Source organism: Lepisosteus oculatus, chromosome 2 (genome assembly GCF_040954835.1).
Source record: "Lepisosteus oculatus isolate fLepOcu1 chromosome 2, fLepOcu1.hap2, whole genome shotgun sequence".
Taxonomy (NCBI): Eukaryota; Metazoa; Chordata; class Actinopteri; order Semionotiformes; family Lepisosteidae; genus Lepisosteus; species Lepisosteus oculatus.
Genome location: NC_090697.1, coordinates 71,394,071 through 71,412,926, shown reverse-complemented (window position 1 = coordinate 71,412,926; position 18,856 = coordinate 71,394,071). Strand labels below are relative to the sequence as shown.

General features: G+C 36.8%; 2 protein-coding genes across 4 annotated transcripts in view; both read left to right on the top strand.

Annotated features, from left to right (window-relative positions):
* The window catches only part of plekha2 (pleckstrin homology domain containing A2), a 41,442-nt gene extending 29,817 nt beyond the window's left edge, over positions 1–11,625 (top strand). For all 3 annotated transcript variants that reach the window (XM_015341296.2, XM_015341295.2, XM_006625500.3), the window contains exons 7-12: positions 969–1,097; positions 1,751–1,819; positions 4,112–4,182; positions 4,752–4,815; positions 8,077–8,154; positions 8,866–11,625. In XM_015341296.2, the coding sequence (XP_015196782.1) occupies positions 969–1,097; positions 1,751–1,819; positions 4,112–4,182; positions 4,752–4,815; positions 8,077–8,154; positions 8,866–9,219 (765 nt within the window). In that variant the 3' untranslated portion in view covers positions 9,220–11,625. The remainder of the gene's footprint in view (positions 1–968; positions 1,098–1,750; positions 1,820–4,111; positions 4,183–4,751; positions 4,816–8,076; positions 8,155–8,865) is intronic.
* A 577-nt stretch (positions 11,626–12,202) lies between these two features.
* Positions 12,203–18,788, top strand: tm2d2 (TM2 domain containing 2). Its single transcript, XM_006625318.3, has 4 exons — positions 12,203–12,706; positions 12,941–13,028; positions 13,709–13,824; positions 15,816–18,788. The coding sequence occupies exons 1-4, from the start codon at positions 12,495–12,497 to the stop codon at positions 16,027–16,029; spliced, it is 630 nt and encodes a 209-aa protein (XP_006625381.1). The 5' UTR covers positions 12,203–12,494; the 3' UTR covers positions 16,030–18,788.
* Positions 18,789–18,856: the final 68 nt, after the last annotated feature.

The window sequence follows — 18,856 nt, the reverse complement described above, 5'->3', positions numbered from 1 at the left end:
CGCAATGGTCAATTGAAGAGTTGCCCACAGATCTTTTTACACTTGGGTGTACGGTGTGAAACTTCTTTGTGGGTCTCTGGTTATCTGTGTTGGGAAGGTGTCCAAAAAATGAGTCTACAGGACTTTTGAGCCACCAACGTAGATGAGAAAGAGAGAAAGACACTGAGGGGTGAGGGATGGGCCTGGCTCAGTGGCGTCAAGGACAAAACCATTCGAATGTGCTGAGGTTTTTAGATGCTTATCTGGCTTTGCTCGTCTGTGCAGTTAGCCCACAGAATCTTTGCCGGCTAGGGCCTGACAGTGCTTGTTTTCTCAGCTTCTCTGTTCTGCATTCATAAGCTCCTGTACCACTTCCTGACTGCCTGAGAGCAGTGGTTAGTACTGCAACACCTAGCAAGGCTAAATTTATACATTGATTTTGTGAGAGCACTTATTTTGTCTTTTCATTCCAGGATATTGTGCATAAAATTATTTTCACTTTTTCTAACAATTAGATTTAAAAGGTGAACAGAGAATAACGGGCAATGGGTTAAAAAAAGCATCATCGTCTTTCTGTTTGCTGCAGATGACTTCAAAACGACAGGTTGTCTCTTAGTGATTACCTCTTGCTGCAATACAGTTGTCTCTTTCCTTCTAGGTTTGTGTTGGGTATTAAGAAACTCCCATTTTTTCCTTGACCTTCAGGATCTACCGATTTTGCTTTTGTATTTTTAGAGATAACCCATTGTAATTTAAACCATAGGAGTTAGTCACTATGGAGACACTTTTGTCACCTACTATCTAGATATCTGCATGCTATCCAAAGGGTCCAGCATGCAGATATCTAGTAACCTGCTAAAGGTAACTCCTAGACCAGGATTTTGTCACTATCTGGACCAACTATCGCCCAACCACTAAAAGTACCCCAGCTGCTCTGTACTGTAAGTGTGCTTTTACCTCTGACATGTGCTGTGTTTGCTGGCCTGTAGAATGAAGGAGAGGAGATGGATTTGGGGGAGGGTCTTCCCCATGGCAGCACGAGGAGACCAGCTCCCTCCTCTGCTGGAGTCAGACCAGGAGTTGTCAAGTCTGGTTACTGCGTCAAACAAGGAAATGTGGTGAGTCCCTATCTATACCACAGCATAATGCAAATCTCCTAGGTTCACATCGGGGCCAGTCGGATTATTCAGGTGATAGCCAACGTCTCGCATTCTCATGATAAAGGCCTCATTATGATTAGCGACTCTCTTGTCTGTGAGGGTTGATCAGGTAAAAAAAACCTGAGCACGAATTGTGCAGCTTTGTATCCGCTCATTCAGGCTGACTGGCATAATGTGCATTTTGAGCATTGCTGTCTAAAAATTATAGCAGGACTCTGTAGGTACAGTATACATTGAATGGTGATGTTATCAACAATGGTGGTGGTGTTGTTGTTGTTTCCTGTTATTAGTGCATTTCTGATCCCGGAGGACAACAATCTAGTTGTTTTATCCCTAGTCCCTTAGGAATTTTTAGAGAAACCTCAATAAAGTGACAATACAGTATATAGTGAGTAAATTTGTTATAAAGAACAGTTGTTTTTAAATCTACCCCAATGAGTTAATGCCAGTCTCTGCTCGTGCCTTTGTTTATATATTCATCTCTTGATCTAACTGCCAGTCAGCCAACTGATGCTTCCACACAATCATTCTGCTCCGTTAAGCAATTGAGATAATGCATTGGCATTTTAAAAGATGTATGGAGCCATTAAAATGATCTGTTTCTTTTGCAGAGGAAAAGCTGGAAAAGGAGGTTCTTTACTCTGGATAACAGTTCTGTCAGTTATTTTAAATGTGAAACGGTGAGTAATCAGATACCACCAGTCTGCATAACTTACATTGGGTATTAACCACAGAAGTTGAAAAAAAGCATGTCTTAGATATGTAGCTATTTATAATATTTCAGAAAATCCTTCCTGTGCTGTCATCTCTACTCCAGTACACTGTAATTGTGTTTTACATATAATTACATAAGGTAAATCTACTGAGTTATACAAATTTTGTTTTTGACATTTTTTATACAAGATCATTGAAACCTTTCTTATTGACAGAATTATTTCCTGCTGCTTCAGCATTTCAGTAACAGCTCTATATGCTCATTTCTCCTAATGTCATAACTATGATGCATTAGGCTCCAGTTAAGCATTAGATCCCTAGCTAAGCTTTTGGTTTGTTATGGTGCATCAAATTTATTGCAACAAGACATTTCTCAGACAGCTTTATAGCATAAGACCAGTGCTGTTGGTTATGGAGATTGAACATGTGTTTATGGAATGAATGGTTAAATATCTACCAGATAAGTTTTTTGTCAAAGTCATTGTGTGTTTTTTGTACTTTTTATGACAAATGTTTTATTCAGATAGTATGCTGTCACTGCTGTATATACAATGCACAAACATGTCAGGCTTCTCCTGAAAGTACTTGACCATGTGCAGTGTATAGGATGTAACTACATTGAACAAAGGAGAGAGAAATACAAGCCCACGTTTAGCTATGATCGGGCAGCCACATCAGCAATTTAACTCTTTCCATCTATGAAGCATACGCAAATGAATTATCAGAAATGTTCTGTATTATCTGATGCATGAATCACAGTAGGCGATATCATTCAAGAACTTTTTACTGTTTTCTGCACTATGTTTAAATTCACCTCTAACAGGGATGTCAGAGTTAGTATCTGGAGGACTGCATAAAAGACTTCAGTTACTTAATTGTTTTATACTGTAGCACAATTCAAGGGGATCTTTCTACTATCAACATAAAAAAATAAACTTAAGAAAGCTTGTTAAAATGTCCATTGAGACAATAACTAGATCTTGCATTAGAACTCAATTTCAGCAGAATGAGCATCCATCCTGGAAGTGAGCTTGACTGCCTACACGTGTACTGTATCAGAGATGTGCCACAGAACCACAGGCCCAAAGCATGTTGCAGTCTGTATTTAATAAAAAAAAAACAAAGTGCTGAGATTGGGGTACAAAGCATGTGAATTTAGCTCAATATTCATGCATTTAAAGATCACATATGCTTTGCTTTTCTCTTAATTGGAATGCAATGTGCTGCTTTGGTATAGAAAATTGGACTGTTGTGAGAGGCTTTTTAACCAGAAGCATCACTGGCAATGCTGCTTTGAAGGTCATTACATAAGCAGCATTGAGGAATTGTGTAAAGAACAGATCGCATGTAATAATAATATTACATACAGGAAGGGTGGAAAAATAAACTTGCGGTATACAGTAGCTCTAATTCTGGGAGAAGTTTCCCACCTTTTCATTCCAAGGATTTGCTCCACAAAGGACTGTAACTTCAGTTGTCCTAAATTTGCTTAATTGTGATTAACATACATATGAGAACACTGCTTTGTTCTTCATCACAAATTTGATTTTGTGAGCCAGTGGTCAGGGTTCTGGCCTCATAACTAGACGTTTGTGGGTTCAAATCCCAGGTGGGACATCCCTATATCCCAAATACCGAAATTTAGTAAGATTTATGGAAGACATTCATAAGGATCATGGCCACTGCACTGCAGTGATATTTTAACATGCTGTCACACATATCTACTGTACACTGATTTATAACAGTTTTATTAAATTTATGGTTTAGATTTGGGAAAATAACTGCAAGAAGCTTAGGAGGAGATGAAGGATTTTAAATGTTTTTAGAACCAAGCCATTTTTAACAACAGCAGGACCTCAAGTATTGCTGCATATTGCAATTGGATATCCATTTGCAACTGAAGATCAGGGTAGAATCTGATTATCTATACACTACGATATCTAGATAAAATATATATTGAATTTGAGTCCAATTTTTAAAGAAAGAGACATTCTATTGACCTTATCTTTGGAATTCTAAAATTAAGGACCTTAAATAATCATGTCTGATAAGGGCAAAAGTGCACCATACAAAATGCTCGCTGGAAGAAATTCAGAACCTCTCCTCTTTCTTTTAAATTCAGAAATTTAAGAGTGCAAGTGTTTATATGAAAATAATATTTTCATATACCTTATATGAAAAAAAACTTTAAACAGATGCAGTTGGTAGATTTATAGCTGTGTAGCCAGGTTGTGCTAATATTGCTGACCTATTTACAGGACAAGGATCCCCTTCGCTCAATCCTCTTGAAGGATATTCAGAAAGTGCATGAATGCCTTGTCAAATCAGGGTAAGAACACTTCCACGTTTGAGGTTAAGCTATTAAATTCTTGAATTACTGACCTGCGTTAGTCATCTCTAAGAGCCAAATTGCCTTTTGCATCCAATTTAATCTTAGTGATCAAATTTGCCAAATGCTTTGTTTAATCAGTAAGTTAAAAGATATTTTACAGGGCTTTACTCACCGATGTCTGTAAATCTCATGATAAATCAAGCAGGATGGGTACTCCGAGGGCTTCATTTCAGGCACATTAATTTGCTTTGATTTTAGCCTCATTCTTGATGTACAACATTTTGGTTAATCCTTCACAATAAACTTTCCCCTGTGATTCCAGGCATTAGGACAATACCAAAACTTTTTATTTGTGACAGTCAAGTTCATGTTTACACATTTGTCTTTTTTCATCTGAGAATGTAAAACACATATTGTCATTAGAAATTATTAGATTTTAGGTACAGTACATTACCTATTGAAGACAGGTTGTCTGTTCTATCCATATAATTACAGATGCATGTATATGTGTTGTTGTATTTTAAACACTGTGTATTGATCTAGAATTTTTCTTGTCATGTTTTTAGAGAGCTGCTAATGAGGGACAACCTATTTGAAATCATAACTAGCTCTAGAGTGTTCTACATCCAGGTAAGAGGACTGAATGTGATGCATTTTTCACAACATGTCAATTTCATGTCTATGGTTAGTACACACATGCTTAGGCACATCCTAAAACTTTCAAAAAGTCCCCTTCTTGTATAAAACACCCTCTGTGAATAATAAACACACCATGGAATATGAAAATCTTAAAAAATATTGGCAACTACAGGAAAACAAACTTGAGAATAATGCAAGTGAATCACACCAAAAATTATCCATGAATCAAGCTTAAACTCTTTTAAAAAAGTCGAAGAGGGTGTGCTGTAAAATCTAAAAAATACACTTCTGTATGGCTTTTTGCTGTATTGTGTGTGAAGGATTTTTTTTTATTCAGGCAAATAGAAGTGTTTAAACTATTGGGATTGTTTTACTGTATTCCTTTCTTTTGCAAAACGTGGTAGAAGATGCACACTATTGCAATAATGATCACCAGATTTATTTATTTTTTATTATTGAAGAGAATTTGGTCAGAAGAATGCTGGTGAATGGGGTCTTCAGCAGGGTGTGGGCAGTAGCTTAATGTTCAGGTTCTTCCACTGGAGCAAATGACTAGAACAGAATAATTTAAGACTGAGGTTTTTTCTGTCTTTTCAATCATAACGTGGGCACTGGGGAGGGAGTTTTATTTGCAAAGTGAACTAATACTGTGGTATGGTGGCTTCACATCAGTAGAAAATGTTTTGTTGACGTAATTTTGGAAAATGTGACACTTGCAGATTAAGAGACTGATTGAAGTATAGCCCTCTACTGTATTATCCCGGGTTAGCCCTGTGATACAAGAGTGACAAAATGCCAAACGCCAAATGGAGCTGAGAAAAGCTCTCCGTCTGGTAGTCTGGCTAGCTACTGTAGCAGTGCTGGTCTGATGAAGATCACGAAGCTCTGTGTGAAAACTAAAAAAGGGTGTGAACCCACTTATCTGAACATTGCCATTCCCCAAATAAACAATTTCCACATTCTCCAGGTGAATTTCCCAGCTGGTTTTGGATTCTCGTAACATTAGTTCTGGAAAACACCCATATTTTAATGAAGCTGTATTTCTGATGAAGCTGGTTTCTCTTAAACTCTGCTTAAGCAGAAGAAAAAACGGAACAAAAAGCTGAACGGTTTGGTTTGTGGAAAGCACATCATAAATATTTAGCAGTCAAGATTGAAAATGAAGCACAGAAAAGTAATTTACAGTACAAATAACAAAATGGTGTGCAAAAAATACCTTTTCTTAAACATGTAAATGAAATCCTAAGGCAGACCCATAACCAAGTTCTGCTTTCTTTCTGAACGTGGTTTGACTGTACTTTTTCTGATGCTGTGTCTGGCTGTATTGCAGACATGCACCTGTGTTTATCTTCAAGGCCTCAGCAACAGTCAGTCCGAAACTGGGTGACAGCTCAAGGCCTGTTTACTTGGTGCATGTTTCCTTCCATCTGTGTTTACAGAAAAACAGATTATTTTTTTAAAATGCTCCATTGCCCATGTGTGGAGTTAACAACACCATGTCTCAAGCAACGGTCGTTTTTATTCATTAGAGAAACAAAACAGCATCCTGACAGTCCCTTGAGGATGAAGGCTAATTCAGATAGCTTGACTGACTCAGATACTGGTGTAACTGTAGGCTTTGTAGGCTAAATTTAACCATGCTCAGCACACTGTACCTAAACGAGGAAGTTTCATTTCTTTTTTTCTGTAACTCTGTACGGGAGATGTGCTACGGAAATTGTTTTGTCAGCTTTGCAGTGCAAGATGTTGTAAGAAAGAAGAAAAAAAACGACTTTGATAAATATTATGTCATTTTCAGAGCTGGTGCTGTGACAATATGTTTATACTGCAAGACATTTGGTTTTTGGTCCAAAGCAATGAGTTGCTTCCAAGCCAAAGTCAAGGTCAGCATAGAAGTATATGGTGGACTTGACGCACTATGAAGAGTTTGTCATTCCCTTCATACAAACTATTTCTTTAGATCTCCAATATCTTATAACCGCAAGATTTTCCAGGCCAGTGCCTTCATTTTTACCTGGAATTTTTAATGGTAATGTGAGGGTGGAAGTTAAATTTTATCTTGTATGTTTGCATATCAGTTATCTCAGCATTTATCTATTAAACGTGCATAACAGGTGCATTGTGACATACTGTAGATTACCAAAAATATTGCTATTTGTGTTCAACTCTAATTTGATGTCAGAACATAATATGTAATAACATAATATAATAAGGTGGCTCTGTGGCTAATGATCTGTGCATGTGGCTGGAAGGTCGCCGGTTCAAATCCTGTGGCCGGCAGAGGAATCCTACTCCGTTGGGCCCCTGAGCAAGGCCCTTAACCCCAACTGCTCCAGGGGTGCTGTACAATGGCTGACCCTGCACTCTGCACCAAGCTTCTCTCCCTGTCTGTCTGTGTCTCATGTAGAGCAAGCTAGGGTATGCGAAAAGATGAATTCCTAATGCAAGAAATTGTATATGGCTAATAAAGTGATCTTATCTGATCTTATCTTATAATATTCTATGCAACTAATCAAGTTAAACATATCTTCTGTTTTAGACATAGCACAGTGCAGCTGATATAGAAAGAATGTTATGGGCGCTTAATTATTTACAATCTAGCAATATTTCTTAAAAAATTTGAAGATGTGTTGAACGTTTCTGCCTTTCAATTTCATATTATTTGAGTGTAGGTGACAAGAGAATATGTTGACTAATCAAATACTACCATCTAGTGTTGAGGTCTTAGTACTGCAGCCTAAGAAACACAATATTAAAAAACAACAACAATGGAACCATATCTACTGTATACGGAACTATTTATTGAGAGCCTTGCTGATACATACAAAACCTTTGAGACAAAGTAATGGTTTAGTTACCAGTCTAAGATTAATTCTTGAACTTGATCTGTTGGTCATCATTACATTATTTAATTGAAAAGGTTTGTTTTGGCAAAATGTTAACATTAAAGTGTTTTTCAAATATTTAGTGTGCATTTAACAATATAAAATAAACCAGTGTTTGTTGTCTTTTTAAATGTAACTTCCTTTCTTTTGTACCGGGGGATAAACAGCTTCTCGATAAGAACAAATGAACTCTTCTTTGGAAGCTCAAATGAAATAGGGTGTTTGAAACTTCAGCTGGGACTCTTCCTATTCTGATATCAGTATTTTTCTTAATTTGTTCTTATTATTAGAATATGGGAAACTTAACAATCGTATTTTGTGATTTGTGATTGTGACAATTTGTACATGTTGTGTTTTTATATTATAGACCTACACTCCAGAGGACATGCATGGCTGGATTAAGGCTATCTCTGGGGCAATCCAAGCCCTAAGAGGACCTGTAAAGGTACTGGTTGATTATATAGTAAATCCACACAATTTATACGTAAAGTACAGTACCCATCTGATAACCTTTTCAAGATTATGAACTTGATCTGTTGTTTTATGAGCCTGCTTGTACAGTAAATCAATGCAATATATCTGTAAAATACCCATCTGTATCCTTTTCAGTTTCTCAAAGGTAACCTGTTACTGGAAAAATGAGAACTGCTGCAGACCCCTCTTTGAAGAATTCTGTAAATTAAAGAACTTTTTTATGTTTTAATTTTAAGGGGATGCTTTTATAATGGACATTAAATGTAAAAATGTGCTTCACTAAATTTGAAGTTGCAAAAATATGGTCTAAATATGTCTGACTTGGAAATTAACCTATGGCGTTGTGGAATATACAATTCAGTCTTTAATAAATATTTCAGTATGGCTCTCTAAGATTTTAACAAGCAGAAACTAGTGCTGATTTTAAGCGTGTATACAATCAAACCTTGAAATCCCTCGTCAATAGCAAAATTATAACAATGACTAAATAGTGACTTTCCATTTGGGTAGGAGAGGATTCGGAAAACAGACATCAGCTATCACATTTGATATTTGTCCCTCATGAGTTGAGGGAGAAGGTGTGATCTGGGGTTTACTAAGCTAAGGAATTTACTCTGATGCCCTTGTTTTTGTCCGTTGTGTGCTCCATTAATTATTTTCCTTCCTGTTCTTCTATCCTCAGGATTCAGGTTTCACTCGTTCCTCCTCGCTGTATAGGTACCAGAGTGGCGGTGCCCGCGGCTGGCAAGGCCGGGAAGACAAGAAGGCACCTCTTGTCAAGTCCAGCTCGGTGGCGCCATCTTGGCAGCCCTGGACACCGGTGCCTTCTGCAGTCAGCAAAGCCAGCCCAGAGATGACGTCTGTGGAGGAAGTAACAGGCCAGTTCAGCTCTCTGCCCACTGTGCACAAGGGAGAGAGCGAGGACCAGGACTCGCTGGGCAAACGCCGGCGGCATCGCTCCCAGCCACAGCCACCCAGTGAAAAGATCTTCCCCTTCAACGTCGACGACGATGGCATTCGTACCACCGACGTGTAGCCCGAGGCTCGCAGGGGGTTGACCCCTATAATGTTGTGAGGGAGGAATCAGAAAGAAGGTAGAGCCTACCCTCCATCAGGAAATCTCAGAAGTTCGCTTGGCTAAGAGGGTGGCAAAATAGACTGATTCACAAGTGGCAAATCCTGACGCAGGAACTGAGCTTTTTTATTTCTTTTTTAATCGCCTCTATACTGATACAATGTAAAACAAAAACCTGGTTTGGCCGCTAAAACAGCAAATTTTCCTTTCCCATCATGCAACCTGAGAAAGCGTACTTTTAAAAATCTTAAGTTTGTTTTCCTTTACAGAGCTTAAGTTTTTTTTTTTTAATGTAAATGCGATTTCTGGCTTTGCTTTCAACAGACGATTGCGACATCAGCCCGACAAAGACACAAACACGGCATTAAAGAATTTGACATACAGTACATAGCTCCAGCAAACTCATGTGTGGCAGCATCGAGCTTGACGTAAAGGCTGAGCTAGAGCAGTTCATTTATTTATTAAGGTACAGCAGAAAAGCGAGGCTTCATGGTACCTAATCATAACTGGTTTGTCCTTTTTTCCCATTTTGAGCACTAAATTTAAGATTCTCTTTTATGAACTTGATACTTCAAGTGAAAAAGGCATATCCAGCAGCCAGCTAGGGTGCCCTAATGTACAGAAGGCGTTCATTGGTTAAGTTAATGAACCTGGGAGAACTGAAAGTTTAAGAGCTGCTAAGCTATTTTTATATACTTCTTTTTCATGTAAACATGTTGAAGAAATAACTGTTATCCGTATACCTGTAACTTTTCTCTTTAAGGTACGTGTGAAAATAAACAGGAAAAACTTTAATTAAAAAGTATGGCTATGTTTTTAATTTAATTCCATGACGCATAACAATTGCGATTTCATTTAAATCCCAATGTGGGCATGCCAGAATTCTATTTTATGTCAAAATCAAGATAGAATCAGCCAAACTTAATTTCCTTGATTTTTGTTTTACTATTTCATTTTTTAAAAACCTTGGAATCATCCTATAAGAATGGATTGGTACATAAAATACAAAGGCAGGGAAAATACTACTTCTGACACACACCTATTTTTAGGATATTTAACTGGGCCAATTATCTCAGTCATGAGGCTGAGGTTCAGCGTACCTCAGTCAACAAAACATATCATGTTTTTTCTTTAGTCCAATTTCTAGTATGTGGCGTCTTGTTTCCTGTAGCCACTGCACATTAGCAATGTTAATTATGTTTAGTATATGCTGGACATGTTTAGTATTTCCATGGTACAATAAAGACCGCTATCGTGCTTGAACATGGTTGGTATTTTACAAGATCCTCTCATGCTGAATTAAACAACGAGCCAAATGGTACTTAAAAAACTTTCAAAAGGAGTACAGTATTGATGCCTGCTTTTGCACATACAGTAGTACACACCTGAGTTTTCTGTTCTGTAAATGACACTAGCTATTACCATGCATTCATAGTATTACCTTACATCTAAAGCTCTGGTTTTGACTTTAGAAAACTGACAACTATGAATAAACAGCCTTTTGGTTTCCATATTATATTCCGGTTCTGTAAGTTCAGTGTTGGATTTTTTTTAGTGTGACTAAAGATGGTCTACTCCCTTTTCTCTTTTCATTCATTCAATACACATTAATGCATCTCGAAAACTTAATTCCTCTTCTTTAACCCGTCTTAGTGTTCCTATTATCAGTCTGAAGCGTATTGTACCATAACATTGGACCATAATCTCTTTTGTGTTCAAGAAAGCAAAAAGTGGGCCTGTCTACCTACTCCATAATCATCATGTCATTGTCTTTTTAGAATTAGAAATAAGATAATGAAATGAAGGAAGTTTTTATTTATAGATTAGTAGACTCAAAATATCAATGTATACAAAAGTGAAATCGTTTACAAGCTTACTGTACATAAAAAACAGTTAAATAAAATGGGTCTTTTTATTTGAGCACTTTTGCTAAATTTGATCACTCCTTTTCTGTTTATAGTATGGAGCTATACAGCATTCTCCTTCCACATAAACTGTACTAGCCTTGTGTGCAGCAAACATCTTTGTACTTTTTAAAATTTAGGTAATATTGTCAACTTGAGCTATCAGGAAACATTGCTCACACACATTTAAATGTTGTAAATTGTTACATTTCTTATTTTCAATTTGCTCTTCATTTTGTGCATTTTTGTAAAGCAAGTATGATGATGAAAAAGTTCAATATTCTTGCCTTCCTGAATGTACAGCATCTAGTGAACTCCCCAGTAACCTTGAAGTGTGATGTTATATGGTTTTGTGCTTTGCTGTGTTTTTCTAATACATCTTAATGAATTTAACTCTTTCGCTACAGTACAATGTACAGAAATTGAACAATGTGAAAACATTAAAGCTTCCTGTGTTCTTTAACTTTTGTATGTGTCGTTTGCATGAGCTGTTTAGCAGGAAAGTTAAGCCACAATAAAAGTAGCACAAAAGTGGAACATGAAGACGTAATAAACATACACACACACACATATATTTACACGCATGCTGTACTTTTGATTCATAGTAAGATAAACCTGTAATTTAGAATTCTAACAAATTTTGAGCATTGACATGCTAATCTTTTTTTTAGAATGCAAGCCTACATTTTTTTTAACTTAAGAATCGTTTTATTTGAAAGATTAATCAGAAAATATTTACGTTTGTGAATAAATGTAGTACATTTATTAGTTTATAAAACACGTGAAACATTATGCTCATCTTTAAGGTTTTGTATATTTAGGATTAGGATACTGTACTGTAAAAGGTATGTATATAAATACACATCCATTTTCTAACAGCTTCTTCCAATTCACTGTCAGGGGAGGGAGCTGGAGACTAACCCGATAAGCAACGAGTACAAAGCAGAATCCAACCTAGTGGCATAAATTCTAAAATATATACAGTATTTTTTCTTCTTCTCAGGCATCGTCTTCCTGTTTCCGCCCTAATGTAATGACGACATATCCTCCATTCGCAAGATGGAGGATGAACATGACTGAAAGCGTGATATTGGTTTAAAAAAACATTATTTCTTATGTGAGCTTTATGTTGTAATTTATTTATGACCGTAATCATTTTCTAAACAATCATGACAAATTAAAATACACGGTAAATGTTAATACGTGCGCAATGTAGTTTGTAGAGCGGTCGTTACTTCCGCTTAGTCTCAAAAGACTTAAAGATCAGCTGTTTTTTTAGTGATAGGTTTGTTTGTTCTTTCAATGATGGTTGTGAACTAGAGGGAAAAAAACATGCCTCAGGTTTCGGTTAATTATATTTTGTTGTGCGGGCAGATTTTGTTGCTTTTGACAGTGTTGTTAATACAGTGCTTTGGTCAAATAAATTCTCAAATAGAGAGTAGCACATATGGAAATAACGTTACATCTCGTATCACAACGGATGAACCTTTCAACGACTTGGAATACAAAGACCCAACTTCACCGGTAGTTCTCTGTGAATATCTGTAAGTTGATGCATTGATACGCTTCAATTTAAAAAACAGACAACTAAGCTCTATTTGTACCACAGTCGCATCTTATAAGTGAAAGAAATAATATAATATTTGTCCGTGCTGCACTTTGAATTTGAATGACGTGTGGCAAATGTTTTCGCATGAAAAAAACTTAAATCTGTTACATTTACAAAGTTCTGTGAATCAATAAAAACAAAACACGTTTTTTTCTCTTTCACCATAAAGGCCAGAAGAGTTCATATACTGTCAGGAGCCAGTGGATCATGCTGGAAATCATACAGCTTTTGTGGAGATGGGTCATGGATGTGTGAAGGTTTTTATTTTTAATATATATATATACTGGAGATGAACCAAATACTCAGAGACCCTTTTTGGTACATCTCAAATTCTACATGACAGTTGAAGAGGATTCGATAAGTGTTGCTGTTAAAAAGAATAATATATTAAATAATGTCTTGAAATTGTCTTTGGACTCTTAATGAATTAAGGTTTTACTACGTGTCTCACTTAGTTACGTGTGCCTGCCTTTTAGAATGTTATATCCTTTAAGGACAACTCTTAATTTCTTGACTTCTGAAGAGATAAGTTAAAGCATGCTAAACAAATGCAGTGTGATTTGCATTATGCATACACACAGTATGTACTGTATACTTTATAATATAAATTGATATTAAGCAAAATGGCAACTAAGACATAGGAGAATCATTATTTTGTCTAATCACCCAGTTTCAAATCTTACATTGTAAACTGTATTTAAATACTGTAGTGAAGGTTAACTTAGATTATTGTAAGCTATTTATGCATTTGCCAATATATACATTGCATTCATTACAGAAATTTAAAAAAATATTTTTTTTTTCCACTTAGTCACATTTTGGATTTGGCACAGGTTTATTTTTGATCCCTTTGTAAATTTCACTTCGAGGTGACATCTGATTTCTGTGATTCAAATACAAACGAGAAACTCATTTCAATTTTGTTTTCTCTTTTCAGTTTGGTGGGCAAGCTTACAAAGATGTAGACCACACAAAGGTTTTGTGCACAGCACTGGAGAAAATTGAGTGTGCTGGACCCCGTGAGTTTTTGAGGGGGAATGAGCCCTGCATTAAGTAAGTATTTTATAGAATACTCTACATTTAACTGTCCACAGACTGGAACACTTCATTTTAACATTCTTAATAAGGCTATTTGATTTTAATTTTCTATTTGGGGTCTATCTGTAAATTTTATTTCAGCTTTTAAAAGGTCAGATGGAATTTGTAATTGGGATCAACCCCCTACTGATTTTAGAGCTGCTGTTATTCAGGTGTGGTGCCTGAAATGTAACCTCAGCAGGAGGCAGAAACACTCTCTGTGGGCGTGTCCAATACAATGCCATTCCCAATGTGGGCGTGCCCAATACAATGTCATTCCCAATGTGGGCATGTCCAATACAATGTCAGTCCCAATGTGGGCATGTCCAGTACAAGGAACAAGTAATAGGTTTATTCCATGCTGAAAAAAAGAAGAAAGAGAACACAACGTTTCGGCCGTGGAGCCTTCTTCAGGTGTGAACAAAACAAGTAAGCACCTGAAGAAGGCTCCACGGCCGAAACGTTGTGTTCTCTTTCTTCTTTTTTTCAGCATGGAATAAACCTATTACTTGTTCCTTTGCAGCCTACGCATGCTGACGCAGCTACCCACCTGAACTACTATGTCCAATACAATGTCATTCCCAATGTGGGCGTGCCCAATACAATGCCATTCCCAGTGTGGGCGTGTCCAATACAATGTCATGCCCTCTGTGGGCGTGTCTGCTACAGGGTTGTTTCAACTACCCTGTGTCAGTTCATCAGTTGATCAACTACTAAGAGCTGTTTAAGCCATTAAGGCAAATAAGTTGAGGAGAGGCTAAAGTTCTGTGTGCTGAAGTTGTTGGAAATAAGTACTCACAAAGTAGGATCATTTTTATACTCGAGTTATCGAAGAACAAAATTAATCAAAAGTCAAAACAAGTAAGCAAATCAAGTTATCATTACTTACCACTTTTCTAAATGTTGTTGTGAGTGCATGTCCCATATGGCTCTTAATGGCTCATGTCCTGTAAATATTAATGAGATATGGACCAGTTTAAGAGCTTTTTGCTAGTTTTTAAGGCTCTTTTAAAAACATCTATCAGAAAGACTTCCAGAGACTTGCGAAATGTACTTGAAGAATTAGAGAACCCTACATTCAACTTTCAGATCTCCAAGTGAAATATTCAATGAGTAGACAAGAAGTTTTGAAGAAAACTATAACCAGTAACTGAGCTGATATTTTTTTCTTAGTTTTTAAGAGGATAAGTTATAGATGAAGACATAAACAATGATTATTGGAGTCCAGGATTGTAACCATGGTAATTAAAAGAGTAACAGCTAGGTTAAAAAGAAAAACTCTTACTCTGACCACTTGGAGGAGACATTTCTTATTAAATATGCTTTGCAATAATGTTAGTTCAGAAGCAGCTTTAAGGTTAAAATAGTATGTTAGAAAAATAGTATAGTTCTAAAACTATCAAATTATTTTGAACCAGAACTGAATCTAACAAAAGTGTTTCCCCTTTATAGTAATTCATATCCAGGTAATTTCAGAGTCTCCTCTTTTTGTAGTTCAGTATGTTTATAATATGCATCTTGTTGTAACAGTTACAAATCTAAAACTGTGGTTTATATTCACAGATCATGTGTCATAATATAGTCAGTAGTCACTTTCTTTACATTTGCTTCTTAGGAATGGTCCTCCTGTATAAAGTAAACCTTTTTACCAAGGTTTGGGCTTTAATCAAAACATAATTACTGTTCCATCGTATGCATTTAGAAAATTTAACAGTCATGCATCCGTAATACTACTTACTGCCTTCTCCAGTTAAAGAGAAGAGTTTCCAAACTGAACTACATATCTCCTCCCTTTCCTATGCCCCTTGAACCCTTCTGCTATCAGTATTGTTTTCAGACAGAATGAGCATCACATAGTTAAATCACATTAAGTCTCTCCTTTACAGAAAGCCTTGTGCAGTAGCTCAGCTGCACATCCTTCACCTTGGAGTGTGTTCATAACTGAGCTGACTTGTTTAATGTTTCAGGTACACGGGACACTACTTCATTACCACACTGCTGTATTCCTTTTTCCTGGGCTGTTTTGGGGTGGATCGGTTCTGTCTGGGCCACACGGGCACAGCTGTGGGCAAGCTGCTGACCTTGGGAGGACTGGGCATCTGGTGGTTTGTGGACCTCATCCTTCTTATCACTGGAGGACTGATGCCGAGCGATGGCAGCAACTGGTGTACTTTTTATTAAAGACAGCAGGAGAGGACAGGAGTCGCTTTGATATTCTGAACTTCGAAGCAGAGGCTTTTGCGACTAACTTCAGTGGTCTCTTAAATACCGGTGTGTGTTGCAATGATAGTTCTCAGATATGGAATGAGTGTGCAAAAGGAAAAGTAACACTGTGATATCTTGCGACTTCTTCTGTTTGACACGCTGAAGATGTGTGAAATCTCCTGTAATATGCTTTAAACCACCCACACAAACATTCTCATGTACTGTTTTTCTTCTGGATCAAGGACAGCCTCTGGAACACACTGAAGTTTAGGACCACTGACTTGTTCCAAGGATCCCTCTTAGAAAAGCAAGATTGATTAGCTGATTATCTCGCAGAAAGAAAGATTTGGTGTCCTTCCCAGTACAGACCGAAGTGCGATCAGTTCGATAGATTTAAAGAAACAAAAGCTGGTTGCAATTGAGTCTTAATTTTAAAACTGCATGTCTAGGTGCTTTAACTGGAGGCACTCAAATAAACTGACAAACTAATAGGGTTCTGGAGTGTCTAAACTGGTAATTTTGTGAAAAGCTTTGGTCTGTGTAATATAGGTTTATTTACACTTACTCCTTTACTTTGACAGTTTTAGTAATGGAGGATCTTAATTCCAACAAGGTCCATTTCTTTCCCTTTGAATTGAATGTTTTTTGTTTGCTGCAGGTTTAAAAGTCAAGCCACTACTTGTAAATGATCCAAAACCCAGGTTTTATTACTTTCTTCCATAAGTCTTATATTTTGTGATGGTAAGAGTATAAGTTCCAAAATGTCCTTTAATAGCTGTTCCAATGATTTGTTTTTATAACTGGAGCCCAACTGAACAAGAATGAAATTCCGTAAGAAAAATAAGATAAATCCCGAGGTATTTCATTTGAAGGTAGACATGCTAATAAAATAGTTTTTTTTAAATATATTCTTCTGCTTATTTGTATCGCCATTGGAGCCCCTTTTCTGAAGTGCTGTATCTGGGAACCAGATTCCAGGTAATAATGTGTTTCAGTAGTAGTATTTTTTTTAATAGGTTTTGCATCCCGAAGGTTATCGCTTTTCAACTAATAACAACATTTGAGCATTTCTAGGAGAGGATTTGATTTTCTTTTATGGATATAATACATTTGTATTGTGGTAGATTGACCACATGTCATTTGTTTAGATAGAAAGATAATACTTTATTAATCCCGTAGGGAAATTGATGAAGAACAGTGTCCTGCTCTGTGGCTAAGGATCTGCGCCTGTGGCTGGAAGGTTGCCGGTTCAAATCCCACAGCCAGCAGAGGAATCCTACTCCGTTGGGCCCCTGAGCAAGGCCCTTAACCCTAACTGCTCCAGGGGCGCTGTACAATGGCAGACCCTGCGCTCTGACCCAAGGCTTCTGTCCCTGTCTGTGTGTCTGTGTCTCCATGGAGAAAAGTTGGGGTATGCGAAAAGACAAATTCCTATGCAAGAAATTGTATAGGGATAATAAAGAAACATTATTATTATTATTATTATTATTATTATGGGAGCTAGTTGACATTAAGGAAACTGATGTAGAGTTTTGCTGTTTGGTTAAGAAGTATTGCATGGACACTCATCCTTTTAGAAATCTGCAGAAACATGGTTTTCACAACAGATGTGGGTGGCAAAACAATAATTAATAATGACCTATAGAATATTGCCTCAAGCATGCTATTCTTCCTCACTGGACCTCTGACAGTGTTTAGTCTTCATCTATTGGTCTTTCAGGCATAACTGCAGTACAAAGTTGTGTAACATTGTGGCTTCTCAAAGAGATAGTAAGCAACAGAAATCCAGGTAAATTCTTACTGCTTATTAACAATATTAGCATCAATATAGTGTACAGGTAAGTTATCACATGAGGGTATATAAACAACATTTGTGGATGTCTGATTTCTGCCTCTGTTACTGTATGCCCTGCCAAATACATACTAAATTACTAAAACATAAAAGCAATTTAAGTGTACATGCTGAATTAAATTCTAAAATACTACTAATAATATTTAATATTAAAAAGGGTAGTTTGAATGCAGAGGTGTGTGTGCAAACACTGCAGGTGTTTTCTGTATGTGTATTATTTGTAAAGTTTTATATTCTAATGTATTAGCTGTCCAATTTGAAGGTTGTGCTTTTGTGTTGAAAATGTTTCATATTTTCCTTTTTGTTGTGAAACCACAGGGCTGCTTGATTTTATAACAGAACTAATCAAATTCCACTTTTTTGGGAGTTGTTTAAAAGAAAGAAGAAGTCAGCCTAAAATGCCATGATTCTTCAAGAGGCTGGTGGCAGGGGGATTGTCTAGTCTTGTAACACTAAGCTATAAATGTGGAGATGCTTTTATATGGGTCTGCTCAATGCTTGGGGTTTTTATTTGGCTAGGCATAACTGTTGTGTTTCTGTGTACAGTGAACACTATCTCTAGGGTGCTGTGATAAAGTATAGCACTGATTACAGGATAATTCCAGCATTTCTCTTCGCTGTATAGAAACTCAAAAGCCGGATAGCATGAGCTAACAGATTCATGCAAATCCTTGGCACGAAAGCTTGAATTTTTTTTTTCCTGTTACTGCAACTCTTAAAGGGGCTCGGGGCCTTGAAACCCTTTGCTGTCATCATTAAACTTTTTTTTTGTGGTTTGTAAGTAATGTTTATGCCTCAAGTCTTCCCCTAGACAGTAATGTGCTGTGCAGCACTGCTATGCTTAATTTTGTTATTAAATACAACCAAAACCTATTTTAAAAAATAGTTGTCTTATGTTTTTTTAAATCAATTATTGACTTCAGATACACTAAGAAAAAAATAACTTACAAA

Excerpts from the sequence above, each read along its gene's own strand:
- tm2d2 (XM_006625318.3), top strand. The coding sequence starts at position 12,495 with ATGCCTCAGGTTTCGGTTAATTATATTTTGTTGTGCGGGCAGATTTTG. Across the intron at positions 12,707-12,940 it reads GTAGTTCTCTGTGAATATCT|GCCAGAAGAGTTCATATACT; the intron begins GTAAGTTGATGC and ends TTCACCATAAAG. Across the intron at positions 13,029-13,708 it reads TGGGTCATGGATGTGTGAAG|TTTGGTGGGCAAGCTTACAA; the intron begins GTTTTTATTTTT and ends TTCTCTTTTCAG.